General features: G+C 49.0%; 1 protein-coding gene across 17 annotated transcripts in view; it reads left to right on the top strand.

Moving 5' to 3' along the window:
* RERE (arginine-glutamic acid dipeptide repeats) overlaps positions 1-23,965 on the top strand; it is a 342,916-nt gene that overhangs the window by 306,860 nt on the left and 12,091 nt on the right. For 8 of the 17 annotated variants that reach the window (XM_060276215.1, XM_060276213.1, XM_060276214.1 and 5 more), the window contains 8 exons: positions 9,392-9,554; positions 11,528-11,620; positions 12,468-12,667; positions 15,204-15,368; positions 16,067-16,186; positions 17,111-18,480; positions 19,439-19,661; positions 20,689-21,412. In XM_060276215.1, the coding sequence (XP_060132198.1) occupies positions 9,392-9,554; positions 11,528-11,620; positions 12,468-12,667; positions 15,204-15,368; positions 16,067-16,186; positions 17,111-18,480; positions 19,439-19,661; positions 20,689-21,412 (3,058 nt within the window). The remainder of the gene's footprint in view (positions 1-9,391; positions 9,555-11,527; positions 11,621-12,467; positions 12,668-15,203; positions 15,369-16,066; positions 16,187-17,110; positions 18,481-19,438; positions 19,662-20,688; positions 21,413-23,965) is intronic. The other 9 variants (XM_035120558.2, XM_035120554.2, XM_035120548.2 and 6 more) reach the window with 6 other exon arrangements.

Genomic DNA, 23,965 nt, shown 5'->3' with positions numbered 1-23,965 from the left:
TTAATTAGAACAGGCACAAAACTATTTGTCACCACTGACAGACGCTCGTGGGTGAAGGAAAAAGTGGGGATAACGCTCAGGACCATCACCCCTTAATGAAACGAGGCTGAAGCTGCCACTGAAAGAGCACAAATTGGTTTGTAAAGTTGGTTGCCCTTTGACTTTCTCCATTCTTCTTCCTTGGGCCTGCAAGGCAGTTTGCTAAATCCAGAGGAGGCCTGGCCAACTTGTTGACCTGCCAAGCCAAGCACAGCCATCACCTATGTATCACCACCCACCAGGAACTTTATAAATCTCCTGTTCTGGCCATGAGACCATGTTCTGTCTCCATTGCCTCTGAATATCAAGGAAGAGTGCCATTGTGCTCAGGTCTTTCTTGTGGTCTTCCCACAGGTATCTCTTTGGCCACTGTTAGGACAAGGGTTTTGGTCTACAGGGGTGCTTGGCCTGAAGGCCCCATTAACCTGAAAGTTAACTTTCAGGGTTTTGTTTGGGGTGAGGCAGCAGCAGTCCCCACAGCAATGTGGTTTGATCTTGAGCTCCTTCAGAAGACCTCGTATTTGCTGTAACCAAAAAATAGAATAGGCTTCCTTAATATCCATTACTAGATTCAGGTTTTCCCCAGGAAATTGCCAACCTTGCTCGCTGCAGTTCTGCCTCAGCCACACAGCTCTCAAACTTCAATTTTCAGAGTTTATTAACCAAGGTAGTCTTTATTTACTATGAATTTTGATGGGTTTCTCTCCCGGTTTGGAGAGAAAGAAAGAGAATGCTCAATAAATGCAGAGGATATCTGCAGAACAATTTAAACGGGTGGGGAAAGAGCTGCTTCCTTGGTCGATTTTTCCTGCCTTGGAGAGCCCTCCTCATCCCAAGCCAGACCCAGATTCTTCCCACCAGACATATGATTTTTACTGACAGGAGCAAATAAATGCAGAAGCTTTTTTCCAGTTCATTCCAGAAATTCAGTGGTCTCCTCTTCCCTCTTTTAACTTGAACCATGATGCTTCTGGTATCATCCAGCCACGATCACTATATCCATTGACTGGTTGCGGAGTCCTATTACGGCTGCGCATTGCATCTCAGCCTCTCTCTGCTTTTCTTCCCCTCCTCCTCTTGGTAGAGTTATGCCCTCGGGAAATTAAAGAGCAATTATTAGGGACTTGTTTGCTCTGTGATGCCATAAGAGGTACTTGAAAGGTAAGCTGATGCATTCACGTGGCGGGCTGTGTGTGTGTGTGTGTGTGTGTGTGTGTGTGTGTGTGTGTGTGTGATTCTTCCGTTCCAGCCCCTTAGATTCCACAGCACACACTGTTAATCCTGTGTTTACCTAAGGCAAGACTTGAAACATAAATGCACCAGCACAGCTTGTACTGTGTATTTTCCATTTGAGAAACCACCGATAAGGATAAGGAGGTGCAAGAAAGCAAGGCAGGCAACACTTAAAGCCGAGAATTGCTCAAGGTGGAGTAGTTTTTTTATTAAAAAAAAACCCCCGCTTGGCCCAGCATTTCATTGTTCCAGGGAAATCCAGGCACTTAAAAATAGAAAATGGAGATGTGGACAAAAACCAGAAGCCTTTTAGCACCTTAAAGACCAACAAACATTGCACCTGTTTGGGGGATTATAATGTTCTGTTTACGCTTTTGTAGGCCGCCTCAAGTGGAGGGGTGGCATTAAAATGTTTCACATCTAATTTAGTCGCAGAGAAATGAAGAGGTGAATCCTACACCCTTATCATGAAAAAGAGGGGCTGAATTAAAGCAAATGTTGCATCTGCTGTAGAACAGCACCCCCTTGGGGAAGGTCTACAGCTAGGTGAATAGATTTGATCCCAGGTAAGCTGGAAAATGCAAGACGTAAAAGAAAAAAAAACTAATTAATTAAAATACGGGTTAAGATACAATTTGAATTTTAAAATGCAGCCTCATTTTAAAGTAGTACAAATCAAAACCATAAGGGAGGAAAACATAGGGGTCAGACTGAGTCCAGCCCAAAGGCCAGGCGGAACAGCTCCGTCTTGCAGGCCAGGCGGAAAGATGTCAAATCCCACAGGGCCCTGGTCTCCTGTGAGAGAGCATTCCACCAAGTCGGGGCCAGTACTGAAAAGGCCCTGGCCCTAGTTGAGACCAATCTAACCACCTTATGGCTCGGGATCTCCAAAATGTTGTTATGTGGGGATGAGTTACGATACAGTGTTGTGTTGGTGCATGCTTTGGCATCTTTGGTGATAAGTCTTCCCTTGTCGTCGTAGGTCTCAGTCCTAGATGTTTTATTTTCTTCCTTGGTGTGATGCCATTTAGACACTCTTCAGCTTGAAAACATGGTGTGCTTATCTGTTCATTCATGGCACTGAGGTTGAGGAAAGTTACACCCAAGTGAACTTTGGATTCTAAAACAGTTTTCTTGTTGCACCAAAACCAGCAGCACTGTTAATTAAACACTAATGTATTTATGCTATAAACTTTCAAATATCAGAGGTTTAAAGAACACCAAGCGGTTGTTTGCAAAAGGGCTTTCAAACAGCCCTGCATTGGGCTTTTGCTATGCGTGTCTTCCCATCTGGGGAATTAACCTGCACAGCCAAAACACAATCAAACCTTGCCCATCACCTGATGTCATCTTCCTGTTGAAGTGGCACCAGTTGATTGACAGATAGACACTGTTTCTTTAAAAAAAAAAATGGCCCCACGGGCAGAATTTCATCCTCTAGCAGGCCACATCCTCCATAATCGAGCCCACATCATCATGTGCCTTCTGTGTGCCTTGCCACACAGAAGCATTATCTCTCACCACATGAAATACTTGCTCTTTCTGCTTATGAAATGGTAGATTGACCAGCAGTGATGATCGGTTGGGTTGTTTGGGGGGGGGGAGGAGCGGAAGTGTTGGAACTTCCCCCTTTCTTACCTGTCTCTTATTTTAGAGCTCAGAAAATGAGGTTCATTTTTGTTGACATTGCCACCCTGTGTCACACGGCCATCACTGCATAGTGTGTGACAAGGGCGGTCTATGCCCACTTTTCATGTCACAGGGACCTCATGGGATGTGGTGGATGGCACCGAACAGCAAGCCCCACTCGCCTGTAGCAGGGTTCTAAGATTGGGCAATGGCTAAGGTCTCATGGCAGAAATCCCCAGGGCATGTGGGGGATCATTTAGTGCAGGGGAGGGGAACTCCTAACTCCAATAGATGTTGTGGGACTCCCAACTTCCATCTGCTCCAGCAGCATTTGGAGAATCACAAGTTCTCCAGCCCTGATTTAGTGGCATCTGTGAAGCGCTGGGGCTGCATGCTCCATTGCTGACTCCTTGGTCCACCATCCCTACCCATTTTCCCCAAAGTTGCAGAGAGCTCCCTAGTTGCCCCATTAATCACAGCATAAAGGGGAGGGCATTGGGACAGAATCTGAACAAAAGGTAGAACAGAGTCACGATTGGGGGAAGCTTTTGAGGTTGGTAGCCCATCACAATGGAAGAGGGCTGGAGAGCATATTCCAATCTGAGTAGCACTTTTGGTCCATGGCGAGTTGGCTAGGATGAAATCGGAACAAAATCACACTTGATGCTGAGGTTTATTCACAAGTGACTTTGATGTATTTCTTGCCTGGGAACACTCAGTCACTGCCATGAAATTTATTTATTTTTTTAAAGGAAAAAATAACTAAAGGTAATCTGGCTTGGCTGGGAGCATACTTTGGAGCTAGAAAAACTGTGCTAAACACAAAGGTTCATTGTGGCAATTTTGGTCTCTTTGGTCCTGGAACCGGGTGTCAAATCATCCTGTCCTGTCTTGCTAGCCACAGTTGCAGCACAGAGATAGGAAGAAATAGGCAATGAAGGCTCCTTCCATGTGAGATTAGCAAGGAACAAAAATGGCCTTTGCAAGGCTTGTCCATGCCTGTTCCTGTGTTGGCTTGTGGGCAGGAAGAAACAACAACAACCCATACACCAACACCACTGGCTAATTTGCAAAGCAGCCCTTTTTATAAAAGGCCCTTTTGATCAATGATTGCCGGTGTTAATGTTTCAGTAGGCTATTGATTTCTGCAGCTGCTTTTTGTTCCCTGAATTTATGCACGATGGATGGGCTTTCAGTGGCATGCACACACTATGCATGTTTGATTAAAGTTCAATTGACTTAGACTCTCCCTCGCAGTGAAGCCGGGAGCTGTTTTGCCTCCCCTGTTTGGAGAGCCAAAGCTTTCTCGGCTTGTCCTTTTGTTTGTGCTCAAGCTCCTGCCACCCAGGCAGTCACCAATATGCTGCTGCTAATCTTCTCCGATTCACTTCACTCCTGCATTTAATTCCTTTGCTAGACATGATAGCCTTTGATAGGAGAGGCCACTAGGAAAGCCTGGGGTGGGATTTGTGTGCCACTGAGCCTGCTGGCAGAGGTTTCTAATGTGTGCAAAATGTGTTTGTGTGTATTTAGGGTTTCAGAGGAGGACCGAGGATTGTTCTCACAATTCACAAATTTAGATTTTCAGAGAGGTAATCCTAATAATCGTTCATTAAGTGTTTTTATTCTAGATTTTTCATGGTGACCTTGAAAGGTGACTTGTTCAGAAATGTGTGTAATACATGCATTTATTACCTTATAACTGTCTCAAGGCGATTTACATATCAGATAATTAGGCACTGTTAAAAATGCAAAAACAACAATACATTTAAAATAAGACTTGAAAGTTTCGAGTATGTGTTAGTCACCCTATGTAGCGTGTTCACAAGAACCCTATGGTTTTCAAAGAATATCACTCTCACAGCTCCCCAAATTTATATTATCGCCATGGAAAGTGGTAGACTTTCTTCCACTTGAGATTTTTAGCAGGTTGGATGGCCATCTGCCAAGAATTCTTTAACTGTGATTGCTGCATTGCAGGGGGTTGGACTAGATCAGGCTTCTCCGACCTGTGGCCCTCCAGATGTTTTGGCCTACAACTCTGGGTGATCCCTAGCTAACAGGACCAGTGGTCAGGGATGATGGGAATTGTAGCCCAAAACATCTGGAGGGCTGAAGGTTGGAGATGCTTGGACTAGATGACCCATGGAGTCCTTTCCAACATTACAGTTCTGTGATTGTAGGTCAGCCTAATCTTCATTAAGGGCTTTTATCATTCCAGCTTTTGCATGATGATGTTGGGGGGGGGGGCGCTTATCTACACATGCATCACTCAGTGACATAATACCTGCTGGCAGGCACCCAAAGAATGTGTGAAGGTTGGCATCCTCAGCCCCACTTGTTCCACCTCAACTTTCCCCGATGTCACATATACAATCATGGGGCACCAACTGTCAGTGGCGGACTAGGAAAAAGATATTGGGATTGTCCTTGATAGCAGATGAAAATGTCAACTCAGCATGCAGCAGGTGTCAAAGAGTCTGTTGGGGATCGTTAGGAAAGAGATTAAAAGTAAAACCTACTGATGCCTTGGAATCTACGGTGCAATTGTACTTGGAATAAAATGATAAAATTATGCAGGGTATGGAGAAAATAGAACTTTTCCTCCCACCCTCCTAATACCAAAGCTCCTTGGGATTGTCCAATGAAGGCAGACTGCAGGGAGATTCAGGACAGAAAGTTTTTCACACAGTGCGTAGTTAAAACTATGGAATTTGCTACCACAGAATGTAGTAATAGTACATGCAAATGTAGACAGCTTTAAATGGGGCCACTAATCATGATAGCTGGATCCTATCTCCACTGTTTGAGACATTATGCCTCTGAATATCAGTTCATGGGTATCACCGGTACAGAGAGCGCTGCTGTCACACTCAGGGCCTGCTTGTGGGCTTCCCAGAGGGCACCTGGTGAGAAAACCCTTGCTCAGGTGCTCAAAGACCATGCGAGGGCATAAAATGTGTTGTGGGCACAGAGTTATGCACACTGTTCCCGCCACAAGTATTTCCATCCTCTCTACTTTCCCACATTGAGCAGGAACATAACATAAGCACTTAAGAGCCTGGCTGCTGGATCAGGCCAAAGACTCACTTAGTCCAGCATCTGATCTCATGGCTGAGTGGTCTGTTTTTAAAATATTGTGAGAATACAGGATGACAAAAGTTGCAGGCTTGCAAGGAATCATGGAGATGTGGGGGATAAACAATAGCAAAATCTACCCCAATCTCTCTCCTCCCCACTAAAATAGCACAGTAACATGATCAGGGCCAAACTCTGGTCTAGATTCATACTCATCGGGGCCATATATAGGACCATTGTCTCAGGGCACCCATCTCCAGACCATCCCACATACAGTTAAGTTGTTGGGGGCTTAATCAGGCCGATCTCCTCTCTGCCCCAGCCAACCACCCTGCTTTTTGCTGCTTTTCTGCAAACGATGCCCTGAAAATTCCATGATTCAGCTCTTTCAGGAGCTCAGTTGTTTTACCTTGTGTTTAAGGGCTGCTTGTCAGTAATATCCATACTCTGTGTATATAAACATTAAGCATTGTGCATTTAGACATGAGTGGTATGCCAAAACTGACAGCTTTAAAGGTGTCCCCCCCCCTTTTTGCACATTGGTTGGTTACAGTGGATGGTCACCAGCAGATGTCAAGGAAGCTGAATGATCTGGATGCCCTTCTTACGTTTTCTAGTTATTAACATCCATAGTGTCTGCCTCAATTTCCCACATTGCCCTGGGGAAAATATGTACACGGTGTTGCACAGCACAGTAGCCTAGAGACTGACTCAGGAGGTCTCTGGTTTAGATCTCACTTCTGCAACGAACTCACTCTTTAACTCTCAGTCTCAGCATCCCTACCAAGCTTACCTTACAGGGTTGTTGTAAGGATCCCAAGTAGATAATGAAGCGCTTTGAAAACTTTAAAATGCTTCGCAAATATATAACTGCAGTATAGGGTTGCATCTAAGTTCTGCTCAGAGTAGACCCATTGAAATTAATGTCTCTTAAGTTAGTAATGGAGATTAATTTCAGTGGGTTTACTCTGAGTAGGACTGACATTGGCTACCACTCACTGTGTTTGCCTTGCAAAAATGCATAATCTCCAATCTGTAGAATCCCTTGTTTGTAATGCTCTGCCGTACACAGTCTCCATACCTACGTGTAAATGTTCATGCCTATTTTCCATTCAGCTTGCTTGCATAGTCACAGCTAGCACACAAACACACACCCATAGGAAACTGAGTCAGACTTCTGATCTGTCTAGCTCAGCATTGCCTGCACTGACTGCCAGCGGCTCTCCAGGGTTTCAGGCAGGGGTTTTTCCCAGCCCTACCTGGGGATGCCACTGGGGACGGAACCTGGGACCTTCTGCATGCAAAACAGTTGCTCTGCTACTGAGCTGTGGCCCTTTCCCTACACACACACACACACACACACAAACACCTTTGGATCAGTAGGTGCCAAGAGTTTATGTAAGACACAGAACAAGGCTGAATTCTTTCCAAAACCAAATGCTTCCCTGTTGTTTATCCATGGCTCCTGGTGTCACATTTCTCATCTTCCAAAAGCCTGAAGCCATGTTGCCAACCCCTTGCAGGAGCTTTCCAGGTTCACATTTCCACTTAGCGGTACTGCTGCTGGCCTTCTGTCTGTGGCTGGGAGTTTCACTCGTGCAAAGAGCATAACGGGTTGAGGTTTATAGGAATTCTTAAATCGCATATAGGTTCAAAGAGGGACCTCCCCCCGCCACCATCACCTTCTCTTGTGGGCAATTGAGGTGCATTTGTTCTGAGGCTGGCTTTCAAGAGGCTTCGTTAGAACACCTCCCGTTCCCTTTGCAACTTGAAAGAGGCAAGCGCCTTTTACCCTTGAGGCAGACAAGCCGCTCGGAAATGATGGGGTTTCAAAGCAAAGCGAAAGGAGATTAAAACTACACACTGCGCTTTAACTTGACATTACATCTGCTAGTTTGAATATCATCTACTTCAGTATTTGAACGTAAGCCAGCTTCATTACGCTGCGGAATTATCACAGACTTCTCTTGGCATGCGCTTTTACTGCCTAATTATCTTACCGTGGCTGTATATATTCAGATTAGAAAAGAATAGATTGCTTTAATACAGTTTCGGGTGCTGTGGCTGCAGCCTTGTCTTTAATATGTTTTAATCTCAGGTGTGTGTCCCCCACCCGCCTCAAGTCTTAGGGTGGCTTATTTTTTTAATATCCATATATAGCATAAAGCTGTGTGTTCCTCCCTTTTGTGATGGTAATACCCTCCAATACAAAACAGTAAAATCTAAGTACCAGCTTGAAAAAGGAAAAGACGCATGACTACCTTGTATAATATCATTTGAGGCAGGGGCCTATGCCAAGTCTTCTCATTTGCCATCCCAGCCCCCAGAAACTAGGCACTGTTCTGCAGAGACTTCCTTGGACAATCAGTTTCTTAAAATAAAAAAAAATCTTTATTGTCTTTCACTTCAAATGGATCTCCAAAGTGGCTTACATAAAACAATGAAATATAATTGCATTAGGGCTGCTTCTTCCGCCTCTGACACACCAGTGACATCTAGCTCACAGCTGGTTTTAACTTTGCAGACCCCTCTTAGGTTGACTTGTGGTTTTCAGCAGGCTGCAACAACTTTGTGTTCCCTTTGGCAGCATGGGTCTTCCCCATACAACCTGCCATCTCCACCATGCTGGGTTGCTGCCATGCTCGGTCTTGTGTAGAAGCATCTTGATATGGAGAGAGCAACTGGAGTATGCAGATTCCCCTTGCAGAGACGGTGACACTATTTGCCTCATTTATCTGTTACCTTAGCAAGAAAGCAGTGATATCATTAGCGCCCACTGGGGACAGGAGTGCTCCGTGGCCACCTGCCCCTTGAAAGCAGCTGTGCTTCAATTCTCCAACACACTCCAGCCACCCCTTTGGGGGAAGCAGCATAGCTCGGAGGTGAAGCACCTGCTTCTGCTTGCAAACAGGTACCAGGTTCATTCCCCAACATCTCTAGCTGTGAGGATCAGATATGTGGTCGTAGGAATGGCTCTCCCTGAAGGAGCTGGTGCTCCCCTCGGCCCCAGCCCAAAGCCAGGCTGGCGAAGGCAATGCAAGGCTAAGTGGGGAAATAGTCTGGCCTGGTGTAAATCAGCTTCTTGGATCATCTGTTTCCCATTTCAGGGTTGCGTCTGGCTAAGTTCTACTCCACATCCATTGAAGTTAATGAACCCAAGTTAGTCGTGGTCTTTCATTTCAGTGGGTGTGCTCTAGAGTAGGGCTAGCATCAGATGCAACCAACCGATAACTGAACCTTAAACCCCTGCACCTTTTCTCTTTTCCTGGGTCATTTAAATGTAATAACTGCCTTGCCAGGTAAGATTAAATCTGCTTGCCCATCACTCTGTTCCCAGAATTGGTGGTCCAGATGTCTGTGGGAAGCCTGCATGCTGCTCTGGCAAACCTTGTGATTCTTTCTCCTTTTCCAGGGAGAATTGATCACCTTCTATTACTACTGGAAGAAAACCCCCGAAGCGGCCAGTTCCCGGGCTCACCGCAGGCATCGGAGGCAAGCAGTGTTCCGGAGAATTAAAACCCGAACAGCTTCCACTCCGGTGAATGCTCCCTCCAGGCCCCCCTCCAGCGAATTCTGTAAGTAGCAGGCTTAAAAGCAACACATTTGTCTCTTGTTTGTATGCATGGGGCTAAAACAGAAGGTAATGGCTCTTTGCCTATGACCGAACGCAGCCGGGGAAATGGAGTTCAAGCCCTCAGCTGCGCTCGCCCTCTCAGTTCATTATCCCTGCGGATGGCAGGTGCCTGGGATCAGCAAGCGATTGGTTTTGTGCTGTGCGGGAAGAAGCCCAGGCAATAAGCTGCTGGGGAAATAATAGGCGAAGCTTCGCCTTGGCTGTCGAGGCGATTATGTTTGCCCCGATTTGCATGGGAACATCACACTTAACTCCAGTTCTATCATTTGCAACATAGAAAAAAGGCCCCACGTGCAGAACCCCAGAGAATCCGCCACAGTCTATGTGGCATGGACATGCAAATGCATTGCTCCTGCAGAACAGCCACTGCTACAGGTGCCACTTAACTTCCGTTTCCCCTCATCCCCCAGCCAGCATAGTCAATGGTCAGGGATGATGGGAGTTGCGGTTCAGTGACATTTGGAGAGCCACAGATTCCTCACTCCTCTGTATTTGTTGAAAATGGGGAAACACTTGGTGCATCTGATCAAGTGGGCCCCAACCTTAGCTCGCTCTTTCTTTTAATAAAAATTATACACCACTTAACTATTAAAAAAAATCCTCAAAGTGGAGTAAAACAATAAAATTGTAGGCAAAAACAACTACTTGAAACATTCAAAAGATTAAAATCTGTGGCAGATTAAAACATTCATCAATATTCTACATAGCTGGGTAGCCTCGTCTAAGAAAAATGCATTTAGCAGGCGCCGAGGAGAGTGCAGCGAAGGCACCTGTCTGCTGTCAATAGGCAGGGAGTTCCAAAGTGTAGGCGCTTCCACGCAAAAATACCTATTCCTTATAATGGCAGAACAGGTATTCCAACAGCCTATTGTGGGTAAATTGCAGGTTCTTCAACTGTGGTTTAGGGATAAACTGTCAGAGCAGGGATGGGGAACCTGTGGCCCTCCAGTTGTCTCTAGATTAAAAAGGTAAAGGACGACTCTGGGGTTGCGGCGCTCATCTCGCTCTGTAGGCTGAGGGAGCCGGTGTTTGTGGCCAGCATGACTAAGCCGCTTCTGGTGAACCAGAGCAGCGCACGGAAATGCCGTTTACCTTCCTGCCGGAGCGGTACCTATTTATCTACTTGCACTTGACGTGCTTTCGAACTGCTAGGTGGGCAGGAGCTGGGACCGAACAACGGGCGCTCACCCCGTTGCGGGGATTCGAACTGACGACCCCTTCTGATCGGCAAGCCCTAGGCTCGGTGGTTTAGACCATACGTCCCTAGATTACAGGTCCCCTATTTCCCGACCACTGATCCTGCTGGCTGGGGAGGATGGGAGTTGGGAGTCCAGCATCATTGCTTGATTTAACTTTGCATCAGCTTATTTACTGGTATCTTGCTCCATCTGTGCAGGGTGCAGCTCCCTGCCTCAGCGGGATCTTATAGTCTTGAATAGACAACGGTCTGTTTTGCAGCCTAAAATGGTCATCCTCCTTGGCCATAAGCCGTGCTGGCTGGGGCCGATGGGAGTTGGAATCCAAAAACATCTGGGAGGGCGGCCTGTTCCACCATCCCTGCATTAGAAGGTTGGGCTAGAAAAGTTCACTGTTCATCTCTGCCCTCCCCCAAATATTTGTCTGCCAACTTGGGCTAACGCTGTACACATGAAGCAGGCTCCAGCCTATTAAAAGTGCTACCCACAACGAATCTGTTAGTCGTGAAGCTGCCCTACACGTCTCTTTCCTTCCAGTTTTTTCTTTTTTCTTTTTAATGGATGGTTGTGCTGCTGCTGCTGCTGCTGCTGCTGCAGCAGCAGCAGCAACAAAATGCCACAGGAGGAACAACACCAAAGGAGGGGGAACTTCCTGACTCTTAAGTTATTTGCTCTACCCTTCTCTTCTCTCTTCCCTCCCTCCTTTCTGTGCACTTAGTGGATCTGAGTTCAGCCAGTGAAGATGACTTTGACAGCGAGGACAGCGAGCAAGAGTTGAAAGGCTACGCCTGCCGCCACTGCTTCAGCACCAGTACGCACCTTTGCATGGGCACGGGGCTGGGGACGGGGACTCTTTTTCCAGCCTGAGGGCCACATTCCCTTCCAGTCAGCCTTCCAGGGGCCACATTCCGGTGGCGGGTGGAGACAGAGGCAAAGCGGGAAGAGTGACAGAGGTGGCTCTTTATCATTGCACAGTAGAAGCCAGAGATTCCTACATGCACATCTCTCCGTGCAGGCAGGCGAGAGGCATGAGAGTTCTGAGGACCCAGGCAGAATCGCTCAAAGAGGGTGTGGCATAGGGCTGTTGAGGAATGAAGCCTGGGAGCAGGGTGTGTGGCCTGGGGAGAAAGTCCTGAGGGCCAAATAGAGAGGTCTGGAGGGCCGCATTTGGGCCCTGGGCCTGAGGTTTCCAACCATTGATATATTGTTCTCTTCTCACTGCCAGAGTGCCCACCTTAACTCAAGGTCTTATCGGAGCCAGGGATGTTTTCTTAGACCCCTTGTACTATTTTTGCAAGTGTATCAGGAGCCCTTGTCATCTTAGGTGAGCATGTTTAAGAAACTGTACCTTGAGCTGCCAGGACCAGAAAGGAGGGCTACAACCCCCCCCTTCAGATTGTCTACCCCACCCCCTGCAACCCGGGGAGGTTTTGCCTTTGTGAAAGACTAGGAAACTGTCTGCAAGTGAACTAGGAAGGGGAAACTGCCACCTGCTTTGTGAAGATTCTTCATCATTTTTTCAGCGCCTGTATAAGTCAAGCCAGAAGTAAAATCCTTGTAGCGCAGTTTGAAAGAGCATATAAGTATATGTTAGTCACCTGCTTTGCACGCCATGTGTCTCATAATGCTAACACTCTCTGTCCCCTCCCCAAAAACAGCCTCCAAGGACTGGCACCACGGCGGGCGGGAGAACATCTTGCTGTGCACTGACTGCCGCATCCACTTCAAGAAGTACGGGGAGCTTCCCCCCATCGAGAAGCCAGTGGATCCGCCACCCTTTATGTTTAAGCCTGTCAAAGAGGAAGATGATGGGCTCAGTGGGAAGCATAGCATGAGGACAAGGCGGAGTCGAGGCTCGGTAAGCTGCCTGAGACCAGCCCTGCAACTTCACTAGCAAGCTGTAGGCAAAGTAACAGCTTCTGGGCCTGAGCACTGTTGAGTCCTGAATCAAAGTACCAGATACACACCTTGTGATACACCTTCTCTCTCTCACTCTTGCTCTCGCTGATGGCCAATCTTAGAGGTAGTCTTAATGGAGCACAGTAAAGTGGCTGTGTCTTGCCAAGAGGCTGTCTTCCCAGTGCTGACCATCAGTGATTTGTTGAGGCAGCCTTCCCACCTAAGGGGAAAGGGATGTAGAGATATGAATCATACACATAAACCTGCCTTTACCAAGTCAGGCCATTGATCTATCTAGCACGACCTTGTTATTATGGGCAGCAGCTCAAGAGATGCTGAAGCTGGGCCTTTTGCACACAAAGCTGATGATCTAAGCTGTGGCCCTTTCCTTAAGGGCTTAGGAACACAGGAAGCTGTGTTATACTGAGTCAGGCCCATTGGTGCATCTAGCTCAGAAAGGCCTGGCACTGGTTCTTCAGGGTTTCAGTTCGGAGTCTCTCTCAGCCCTCGCTATGAGATGCTGAAGATTCGACCTGCGATGTCCAGAATGTAGAGCAGAGGCTCTAACCACTGAGCTGCCAGGATTCCTCTTTGTGTAGCATCCATGAGCAGTTTCAGAAAAGCTGCCAAATGTGTGTTTGTGCATTTGGAACCGCTTTGAGGATCTGTTCATCAACCAACTTTCCCCTCTAAGCAAAACAGACAGGCTCCCCTTCTCAACGCCATCAGAGGCAGAGGAAGGTGGAATAATGTTTTAGGTGCAGCTTCTCATTAGCACTGACTGGTTGGGGTTGTTGGCCACTGAGCTTCCTCTTTGCTTACGTCTAAGCAGCCCCCTTTTTTTGTCGCATCAAGATACCTGCCAAACACCTTGTCAGGTTCCACTGTCGGCTCCTTGATTTGGCTTCATCTTCTTTCTTTCTTTTTTTCTTTCTTTTTTTCTTCCTTTTAATGATCTCTAGTTATCCAGACAGATGCTAAATTAGGAAGGGAACAGATGAAACACTGCTAATTGTTGCTGCATAGTCTTCCCAGCACAGCAGAAATCTGCCATTCACAGTTTTTTCAGGAAAACCATGGGCTGCCCCCAAGCTTTTCTCCCCACCCTCCAAGATCTGCTCTTCCGCACCCAGCTCTCTTGTATTGTGTCTCTATATTTTAAAAAAACCTTTATTATACCAATGATTTATATAAGATGGAATAATAATAAATAATAATAATAATTTATTTTTACAATACTTTTAAAGGCTGTGATATTATTATTATTACTATTATTATTTCAGTGTATTTTTTTAAACTTAGATTACATGAATTCTTTTTTCATAAGAAGATGAAGATGGTGATTCCAGTTCATTAGTCATTTGCCGCATTAGTAGACTTCAAGTGACTGAGACATTTTTTTAAGAGCACAAAGTTCAACATAAAATCATGGGGGGTGGGAGATACTACATTACAGTAAAATCCATGCAATAAACTTTTAAAGCACACCCAATAAAACAGCAGCCAAAGCATATCATCCATAGGCAGGAAAATAAATCTTTAACATGCATGATGGAATGAATGGGTCACAGCTCAGAAAAAGGCTGAAAAAACATGGGCAAGCTATTAAAATCTGAGAAGCAAGGCGGGTGCCCTTCCTCTGGCTGTATCCAAATGTCACAAGAAATGTAGAGCACAGCGGCCTTGTGTTACTGGTCCAGTTTTTTGTTGAGCTGCCCAGTTTCCATCAGGCTGCAATAATTCAGTGCAATAGGTTTTGCTCTGTGTCCAGGCTGGTGTCTTGCTCCTGAGCTGAGAAGAAAAGGAGAGTCAGAACAGATGGGCTTATAAATACATAACATGCCAGTGGTTACCCTGTGAGTAAACATACTAGGTGTACATGATTAGCTTGATCATTGTGCCTCCTCTCTTTCCTTGTGGCCCGGACCATCAAAAACAATGGGGCGTCCCTCTTGTGTTTTGCCCCGCTCTGAGGGGGGAACACCAGTGGCCTTGTGCTTACAGCCCTCCAAAGCTGAAAGAGAAGAATTGAGGGTGTCTGTAGAGCAGTGCCCTGTTTTCCTGCCGGTGATGCTTAGGATATTAAGGGAGCCTTTGCCAACAGAGGCTCTCTAGATGAGTCCCATCCCCAGCTAGCTTGGGTGATGAGAGTCGTAATCCAAAGCATCTGCAGGGCCCACAGCTGGGAATGGGGTCTGGGGGAGCACAAAGGAGTTGACTTTGTGTTCTGAGAATTGGATCCAGACCCAGCTAGCCATGCTTTGGGCCCAGAGAAATCCACGGCACTTAAGCTGTTGGTGACTAACTTGTCCGCTAACTTAGCCTGAACCCATCTCTGAGAGTTCCTTTGTGTGAAAACCAGCCAGTACCACTAAAAGGAAGGGTGATTGACTAAAGATGGCATCCATGAGGAAATTCCGTGGGGGAGGCTTAAGTTCTGTAGGGATACCCAAAGGCAGCCTTTGTCACACTTCCTGTCCTTCTCTTTAAACTAGCAGATGTCGACACTACGCAGCGGTCGCAAAAAGCAGCCACCCAGCCCTGATGGTAGAGCCTCCCCCATCAACGAAGACATCCGGTCCAGCGGCCGGAACTCCCCCAGCGCTGCCAGCACTTCAAGCAATGACAGCAAGGCGGATTCAGTGAAGAAGTCCAGCAAGGTAAGTTTTGGCTCTTCCTGTGGATACTCTCCGGGCCATTTCCTGGTAACTCACTGTTCAGGCCAAGACTTGGCAGGTGGGTGGTATTAACATCCAAGCTAGAACTTTCCAGCAGAGTCTAATGCTCTATCCCAGGTGTGGATGACCAGGGGCTTCTCCAGATGTTGATAAACTTCAACTCCTGTCAGCCCAAGAAAGCATGGTCAATGGCCAGAGGGAGAATGAGAGCTGCACCTCAGCAGTAACTGGAAGGCTAAAGCCCCCCCCCCCCCCCGGCTAACATCCCCTACAGTGGTGGGGTTTGGCTTTGTTTTCTAAAATAACTTTTTAAGGAAAGCTTTCCCCCATTCTGCTGAGGAACCCCTGCCGTTCTAATACAAAAATCCTAAATGTGGCTGGTCACTCCTGTGTGCATTTGATCACATGGTCCTCAGGGGCACGCCCCTGAGGCTGCATTCAGTCTCCTTGTGGAATCCCCAAACAGGCTTCCAAAGAGCCCTGGAATTCACATGGATCTGCTTTGAAAAGTGACAGCATGGGCGGTTGACTCCTACACCGTTAATTTCCCCCATCCTGCTGTGCGAGAAAAATAACCTGTTCCGTTGTCATCTGTATGAAGCTCTTCGCAGGCAGGCTACAAGAACTCCCATTTGTTTTCCTGTCGCTTTCCCCTAATAACGCCACTCCTTTCCCATCAGCAGCAGAAGATAAAAGAGGAGGCATCGTCTCCTCTCAAGAGTTCCAAGAGACAGAGAGAAAAGGCAGCATCTGACACCGAGGAGCCCGACCGAATTAACGCCAAGAAAACCAAAACACAGGTAGGTCTCAGAGCAGCCTGTGCCAATCTGCCTCCCTCCAGATGTTTTGGGCTGCAACTCCCCCCAGCCCCCAGCCATCACATGGAAAAAGATGTGTTTGAGAGACCCTGACACGCATGTGCCTCTCTTTTTGTGAGCCCAGCTGGCTCTGGATGACATAGACCTTTGGGGCAAGGCCTTTAAACCATCATTGTGTCCAGCCAGCAAACCCTCTCTACCAGGGAGCAGTGTCAGGAAAAGGACTGTTGTCTTAATGTCCCTCTTGTGGGCTTTCCAGAGGCATCCTTGTTGGCAGCTGGTGGACTAGATTGGCCTTTTGCTCCAGCAGGGCCCTTATTTACTTGAAAGAATAAAAAAATAATATTGGGGTCCAAGGGTCCCAATATTGGGTCATTCATTTGAACCCCATTTTGGGCAAAGGTTTCCTGCATGGCCAGGGGTTGGATTAGATGCCCCTCATGGTCCCTTCTAATTCAGTGATTGCTGTGATTGAGGGTGGCAGAGTGGGAAGCAGGCAAATATGATCCACAGGGCACTCACAGGCTCTCGTGTGTGGGCCACCCTGGGGAACACATGCTGCTGTGCAGCTTCTTCCTTTTCAGTGGAGCTTGCCACACAGGAAAACTACCCAGTGAGATCACACCATATACCAAGTAAGATTTAGAATTTCTACAGTTAGGAATAAGTGCCTTGGGCTTGCCCTGAATGCCCTCCGTTGCCTACTCCCAAACCTGGCTGGTGATCTAGGAAACTGCATTATACTAAGCCAGACTACTAGCCCATATAGCTGAGTGTTGTCTACACTGTGTTTCTGTGACTCTGCTACAGCCCTTCCTACACAAACTGCTATTTGGGAAGCCACTCAGTGTCCGTAAACCACACCCTTTTTAACACAGAGGTTTCCTCCATGCTTTTTGTCCACAGGAGATCAGCCGGCCCAACTCCCCATCCGAAGGTGAAGGGGAGAGCTCTGACAGCCGCAGCGTGAATGATGAGGGCAGCAGCGACCCGAAGGACATCGACCAGGACAACCGGAGCACCTCGCCCAGCATCCCCAGCCCCCAGGACAATGAGAGCGACTCAGATTCATCCGCCCAGCAGCAAGTCTTGCAGGCGTCCAATGGCCTGGCCCAGCCCACACCCGCCTCCATCCCTGTCTCAGCACAGCTGCCACTGCCGGCCACCTCTGGCCTCCCCTCTTCGGTGCCTCCCCACATCTCCCCATCCGTCTCCCAGTCAGGAAGCAGCCAGCCTCAGGCCCCGGTGCCGCCCCACTCTCACATCCAGCAGGCCCCTTCGCTGCACCCACAGAGGCTGCCGTCTCCTCACCCGCCGCTGCAGCCCCTGACTGTGCCCTCCAGCCAGCCCCAGGCTCCCGCCGTCCCACAGCCCCACCCACAGCCTCCGCTCCACAGCCAGATCCAGCCCCTCCCTCACAACATCCAGGCGCAGCCGCTCCTGCCTCACCCAGTCCCCGCCCAACCGTTCCCCCTCGCGCCGCAGCCTCCCCCGCTGCCTTCGTCCTCGTCTCAGTCTCAGGTCTCCCTGCAGCCACAGGCTGTGCCCCATCCCCATGCAGCACTCCAAGTCCCATCGGTCCAGCCCCCCTTGCAGGCGCCGTCTCCGCTGCAGCAGCAGCCCCCGCCGCCACGAGAGCAGCCCCTCCTCCCAGCCCCTCTGACGATGCCTCACATCAAGCCACCTCCAACTACCCCCATCCCTCAGCTCCCCATGCCGCCGTCCCACAAGCATCTTGCGGGGCCCTCACCATTCTCCATGAACTCCAACCTCCCGCCACCGCCAGCCTTGAAGCCGCTCAGCTCCCTCTCCACGCACCACCCGCCCTCCGCCCACCCTCCTCCCTTGCAGCTGATGCCCCAGAGCCAGCCGCTGCAGCCTTCCCCAGCGCAGCCCCCTGTCCTGACGCAAAGCCAGGGCCTCCCTCCCTCTACCAGCCACTCCTCCTCCAGCCTCCACCAGGTACCTCCCCAACCCCCTTTCCCCCAGCACCCGTTTGTCCCCGGGGGGCCACCACCCATCACGCCTCCCTCCTGCCCGTCGACCTCCACGCCGCCTTCCGTGCCTGGCGCCCCTCCTCAGGCAACAGGCTCCACGTCGGCAGCCTGCAGTGGGAACGTCCCCGTGGTGACGCCCTGCACGATGCCACCCATCCAGATCAAGGAAGAGGCTCCGGATGAGGCGGAGGAGCCGGAAAGCCCACCTCCCCCACCCCGGAGCCCATCGCCAGCGCCGACAGTGGTGGACACGCCAAGCCATGCCAGCGAGTCAGCTAGGTAAGGGAGGGTGTGGGCAGCTTTGGGGAAACTTGCCACCTGTATAAAAGTTAACGGGACTTCTTTCCACCTCTGCCCATCCATAACTCCCTCACTACCACCACTTTTGGACGATGGTTTGGTAATTTGAACATCCGCAGCTGTGGATAAGGCTGCCTTCTTAGGAAAGCATAGGATCCCCTTAAAACTGGTGTACCCAATAATGCTGCTCTGCAGGTGCCAGTGGCCTCGCAGCTTCCTGCATTCCTAACGGTTGTCCATTCTTGCTTGGGCTGATAGGAATTGGAGCTGCAGGGCACCACGTTGGCTACCCCTGCCTTAAAGGGGCTCACTGAGGGCCAGGATCACAGAGGAATTGCTAAAATGGCAGCAGCATCACAGAGTCTCTTTCTCCTCCCCATCCTAGCAATAAGGGTCTTCTAAAATCTCCCCAGTTTGCTACAACCCGAAAACTATAAAAAAAAAAAAGGTGCACGGAAAATTGGTGAGATATGAGCCGGGTATGTACAGCATTTTGAGGCTGTAGAACACCTCTTTAGATCCTGTTTTACTTCTACATAGAGAAAACACTCAAGAGCATTAAAAAGAATGTTCTCTTGAAAGATTACAGAGACCAAAGCATATTTGGATATTGATTTGTCCTCTTGGATTAATCATTTTGTGCGTGTGTGTGTGTGTGTGTACAGTATATATGTATATTAAAAACTTGCTTTGATTCTCTGAGTTAGGTAGTATTCCTCTCCTGCATGGTTTTCTAATCATTTATTTTCCTAACATCTGTTGATTTACCAGTTTTACCAGAGTTCCCCCTCCCCCCATATGTTGCATAAGGTACTTCTTCCTGGCTGTTTGGGGGGGGTGTCTCATTCCGCTTCCTGCTTCTCAAAATGCTTATGGTCGCTTTGTGTCCCCCGTTCCCTGCACCCCACCCCACCCCATCCGATTTCTTTGCTGCCAGGTTTTACAAGCACCTGGACCGCGGCTACAACTCCTGCGCAAGGACAGACCTGTACTTCACGCCGCTGGCAGGTTCCAAGCTGGCCAAGAAGCGTGAGGAGGCCATTGAGAAGGCCAAGAGGGAGGCGGAGCAGAAGGCAAGAGAAGAGAGGGAGCGGGAGAAAGAGAAGGAAAAGGAGAGGGAGAGAGAGCGTGAGCGTGAGAGAGAAGCTGAAAGAGCGGCGGTAGGTTTGTCTGTCTGTCAAGCTGTGAGGGGGTGATCCAGGCGGGTCTCGAGCCCAACGGAGGCTGCGGTTGCATGATGTCCAGTTGCATTTCCACAGGCCTGGCATGTGAGGGCTTTCGCTGCTCCCCTGTGGCCTTGAGGGGGGGCATGGTGATGCTCCTGTGTGAAGCGATCTGAGGCTGGCCGCTCCTCAGCCTGCAGGTCCTTCCTCCTCCCTTGCTCTGAATTAAGGATTTTCTCTTTGCCCCTTCATCTCCACTTCAGATCGCATGATTCAGATGGTTATTTGGCATGCAAAAAGAGATTGGCACAGGGGAGGTGCCCTGAATTAGCATTGTGTGGACTTGGTTGGGGACCACCTCTGATCCTGCAATGGAAGCTTGGGTGCTCATCCCTCCCTTCATTGTCAGAGGAAGTATACACCTCTGAATTCCATATATTGGGAATCCCAGTTGGGAAGAGTGCTACTGCTGCTGCTGCCGCTGCACTCAAGTTCTGCTTTGGGGGCTTCCTATTAGGTCATAGGGGCGGCCAATTGTCAGAAGAGGATGCTGGGCTAGATTGTCCTTTGGCCTGTTCCAGCAGCCACTCTTCTTGTACTCTTAATTCCACAGTCGAAGAGGAGCTTTGGCTATAAAATTCCTGGAACTGCAGCAGCTGGAGAAATTTTGTTCCAGGGTTCAGGGTGGGGGGCAAGCTGTGGACTATTCAGACAGTGCAGAATGACAACTCACAGTCAGGAATGTCAGGATTTGTCACCCAGTTACACCTGGAGGGTTGCAGCCTCCCCCAACACTTGCAAATGATTAAAGCTTCTTTTCTGAGTGTCTCTGAAAATCCTCGCCTTCCTCCCTAAATGCTGCAGGTGGGTAGACCTAGGCTACCAGTGCTGTGGCACGGAGACCTTTTTCCTTGCTGCAGGGGAGAGAGCAACCCTGTGAAGGAAAGATTGTGTGAGAGCTATGGAAAGGTCTTGAGCCAGTTTTCAGTTCCCCATCTAAACTCTTCTCCCCTCTTCGGTACAGCAGAAATCATCCAGCTCGTCACACGAAGGACGTCTTGGAGAATCCCAGCTGAGTGGCCCAACTCACATGAGGCCGTCATTCGAACCTCCTCCCACCACCATCGCTGCCGTCCCCCCATACATTGGACCCGACACGCCGGCGCTACGGACCCTCAGCGAGTACGCGCGCCCTCATGTCATGTCCCCCACCAACCGCAACCACCCCTTCTTCGTGCCCCTCAACCCCACCGACCCTCTGCTGGCCTACCACATGCCCGGCCTCTACAACGTGGACCCCACCATGCGGGAGAGGGAGCTGCGGGAGAGAGAGTTGCGGGAGAGGGAGCTGCGGGAGAGGGAGCTGCGGGAGAGGATGAAGCCAGGCTTCGAGGTGAAGCCACCGGAACTCGATGCGCTTCACCCCGCCACCAACCCCATGGAGCACTTTGCCCGCCACGGCGCCCTCACTATCCCCCCTACGGCGGGCCCGCACCCGTTTGCATCCTTCCACCCGGGCTTGAACCCCCTGGAGCGGGAGAGACTCGCTCTGGCAGGCCCCCAGCTGCGGCCTGAAATGAGCTACCCGGACAGACTAGCCGCCGAGAGGATACATGCGGAGCGTATGGCATCACTCACCAACGACCCCTTGGCCCGACTGCAGATGTTCAACGTCACACCGCATCATCACCAACATTCGCACATACACTCGCATCTACACCTCCATCAACAGGACCCGCTGCATCAAGGTGAGTCTATAGCGGTGGCTTGCTCCATGCTGTGTGTGCTGTCCATTTCTTTTTGAGCTGGATGGGGAGGGGCCGCCTATGTGTTGTGTTGTGTGTGTGTGTGTGTGTGTGTGTGTGTGTGTGTTTCCCAGCAAATGAAAAAAAAAGTAGTGTATCTGGGGGAGCTAAGCTGGAGTCTCTGTCCCTCATATGTTAGTTTTCAAGTTGGAGGAAGTCTTTTGTTGTTTTTCACACAGACTAAAAAAACGCTAGCATTTTTACAGGAGCATTCTGAAGTGATGCACTCAGCGCTAATATGATGCAGAGGACCATATTGAATTTGAACCACCACCAACCTGTGGATTGAAGTCCCCTTATTTACTTGGCCTTGATCCTCATCACCCAAACGAGAAAAAAATGTAGACTGTGGAACGTTTTAAGGGCAAACTGCGAAGCACATTTCTGATGGGAAATGCCTTTAATACAACCACTCGGAGCATTGCGAGGCCAGCAGGGTCCCCTGCACTAAAAGAAGGGTCTCCTCTCCTGCCATGGACTCAGTGCAGCTCCTCCTCCTGTCAGGGGTCACTTATCAGAAGCCGCGTTTCTGAGCTTCCAGCTTAGGAGAAGTTATGCAAGGGAGCCTTGGAGCAGACTAGAGAGGCACTCAGGATCTCAAATACAAGCCCACTTGTCCTTAACATGCGTCTTAAGCTGGGGTCTGTGTAATCCCTACCCCCCTCTGACTGCAGTGAGGTCTCCCGAGTTCACTGTCCTCTGTCACTCTCTACTCCTTTTACTGTTATAATCCGTCCTTGAGCTCAGTAGGCTCTCCATTCTAGCAGACTGTTTTGGAAGAGGGCTGGCATTCAGGGAGGACAAAGAATCGTGCAAAGTGGGGTATTTTTGCCCTCCAGTTTAGATTACTTTTTGCACCTCTGTTGCCACCCGGAGCCATTTCAAGGAAGGTGTCTCTTCTGTGTGACACCTCGTGATACACACCAGTTTTTAGTGCAGCAGTGGGTAGTGGTTAAAACTGGTGCATGAGCATTGTAGGAACAGGCTCCAGACTGGGTAGGAAGCTCTGTGATGGTTTGATCGTTCTTGAAAAGTGTGTTGTTCTAGCAGAATTTCCAGCATCACCATTTCAGTTTCTTGCCCCCCACCCTTAGCCATAAGTTTCCAGGGTTGGTTGCAGCAATTAAAAACAACAACAACATTCAGAACAGCTTGAAACAAATGAGTGGGTCGTATCCCAACTAAGTTCTCCTCAGCCACTGAAATTGATGGACATGGCTAACGTAAGTAGGCCTAACTTGGTCACGTCCATCAGTTTCAGTGGCTCTACTCTGAGGAGGACTATAGTTGGAGAAAAACCACAGTCCTGCCAGTGATGACAGGAAGGGAGACAAGACTTTAATATTTCAAGGATCCTAAACACCGAGCCCATGATGCATCCCTCCAGCAGGATCCACGTTGCCCAGGACACCCAGCATCACAGGAGGAGGGTGACCTCCCCCCCCCCCGGTAACATAACCTCCAAGTGTAGCAGTTTGCTATCCCCATTGGGGTAGAACTGAAACCACCACTCCCCTCCCTCCTCTCCCATTAAAGAACTGAGGCTGTGTATATCTGTTTACAGTATCTGGGGTTCTGTTTCCTGGACACGCTGGGTGGGGGCAGAACACTGGGGAGGGGAGAGTTGCATGTATTTTCATAGAGTGCTGACCACGAGCAATATTTGCTCTTTTTAGAAGGTGATCCTCCCTGTTTTGGACGCATGTTTAATATATTTCCCATGGTTTGCCTCCCCGAGAGAAAATTGTAGCCAATATAAGAGAAGGGGAGGCTCCAGAGCATGCACACGGACTTGTGTTTGTGCATGTGTGTGTGTGTGTGCGTGCGTGCGTGCGTGCGTGCACACACAAGCACAGGCAAGGAGCTGGTTTCACTGCTTGCCTTTCCATTGCTAGATACCCTGTTTCTCCTAAAATAAAACATAGCCATAAAATAAGCCATAGCAGGATTTTTAAGCATTCAAGGAATATAAGCCATACCCCGAAAATAAGCCATAGTGATATGCAGTTTAACCTTGTAGGTTAAACTGTACCATACTTAATTTATAAAAAAAAAAGACATTCCCTGAAAATAAGCCATAGTTTTTTTTTAGTTTTTTTTGAGGAAAAATTAAATATATGATGGTGTCTTATTTTCGGAGAAACATGGTAGATCCCTATGCTTCCTTAAAGGGCACTTTTAACCTGCTAGGGTTGCACGATGTTGGGTTTTCCACATTGCGGTGTATTGCCAGCCAAACGTTGCGGTTTAGCGATAAACCACAATGTTGTAAAAAAAGCTGCATTGGCCCCAGCCAGCGAGGTGCCGGGTGAAACTGCCACAGCTCTCACCATGGGAGCTGAGGCGCTTTCATGTCAACACCTCACAGGCTGTGACGGGCTGGCCCCAGCCTGCTGCTCAGCTGGAAGACCAAAAGTCTCCTGCCCCCAGCAGAGGCAGCCCTGAGTTCCCCATGAGAAACCAGCAGGGGACTCAGGGCTCCTTGACCAGGCTCAG

This window comes from Zootoca vivipara, chromosome 6 (assembly GCF_963506605.1).
Source record: "Zootoca vivipara chromosome 6, rZooViv1.1, whole genome shotgun sequence".
NCBI classification, from domain to species: domain Eukaryota; kingdom Metazoa; phylum Chordata; class Lepidosauria; order Squamata; family Lacertidae; genus Zootoca; species Zootoca vivipara.
The sequence above is the reverse complement of the archived record's forward strand: the minus strand, read 5'-3'. Positions and strand labels throughout refer to the sequence as shown.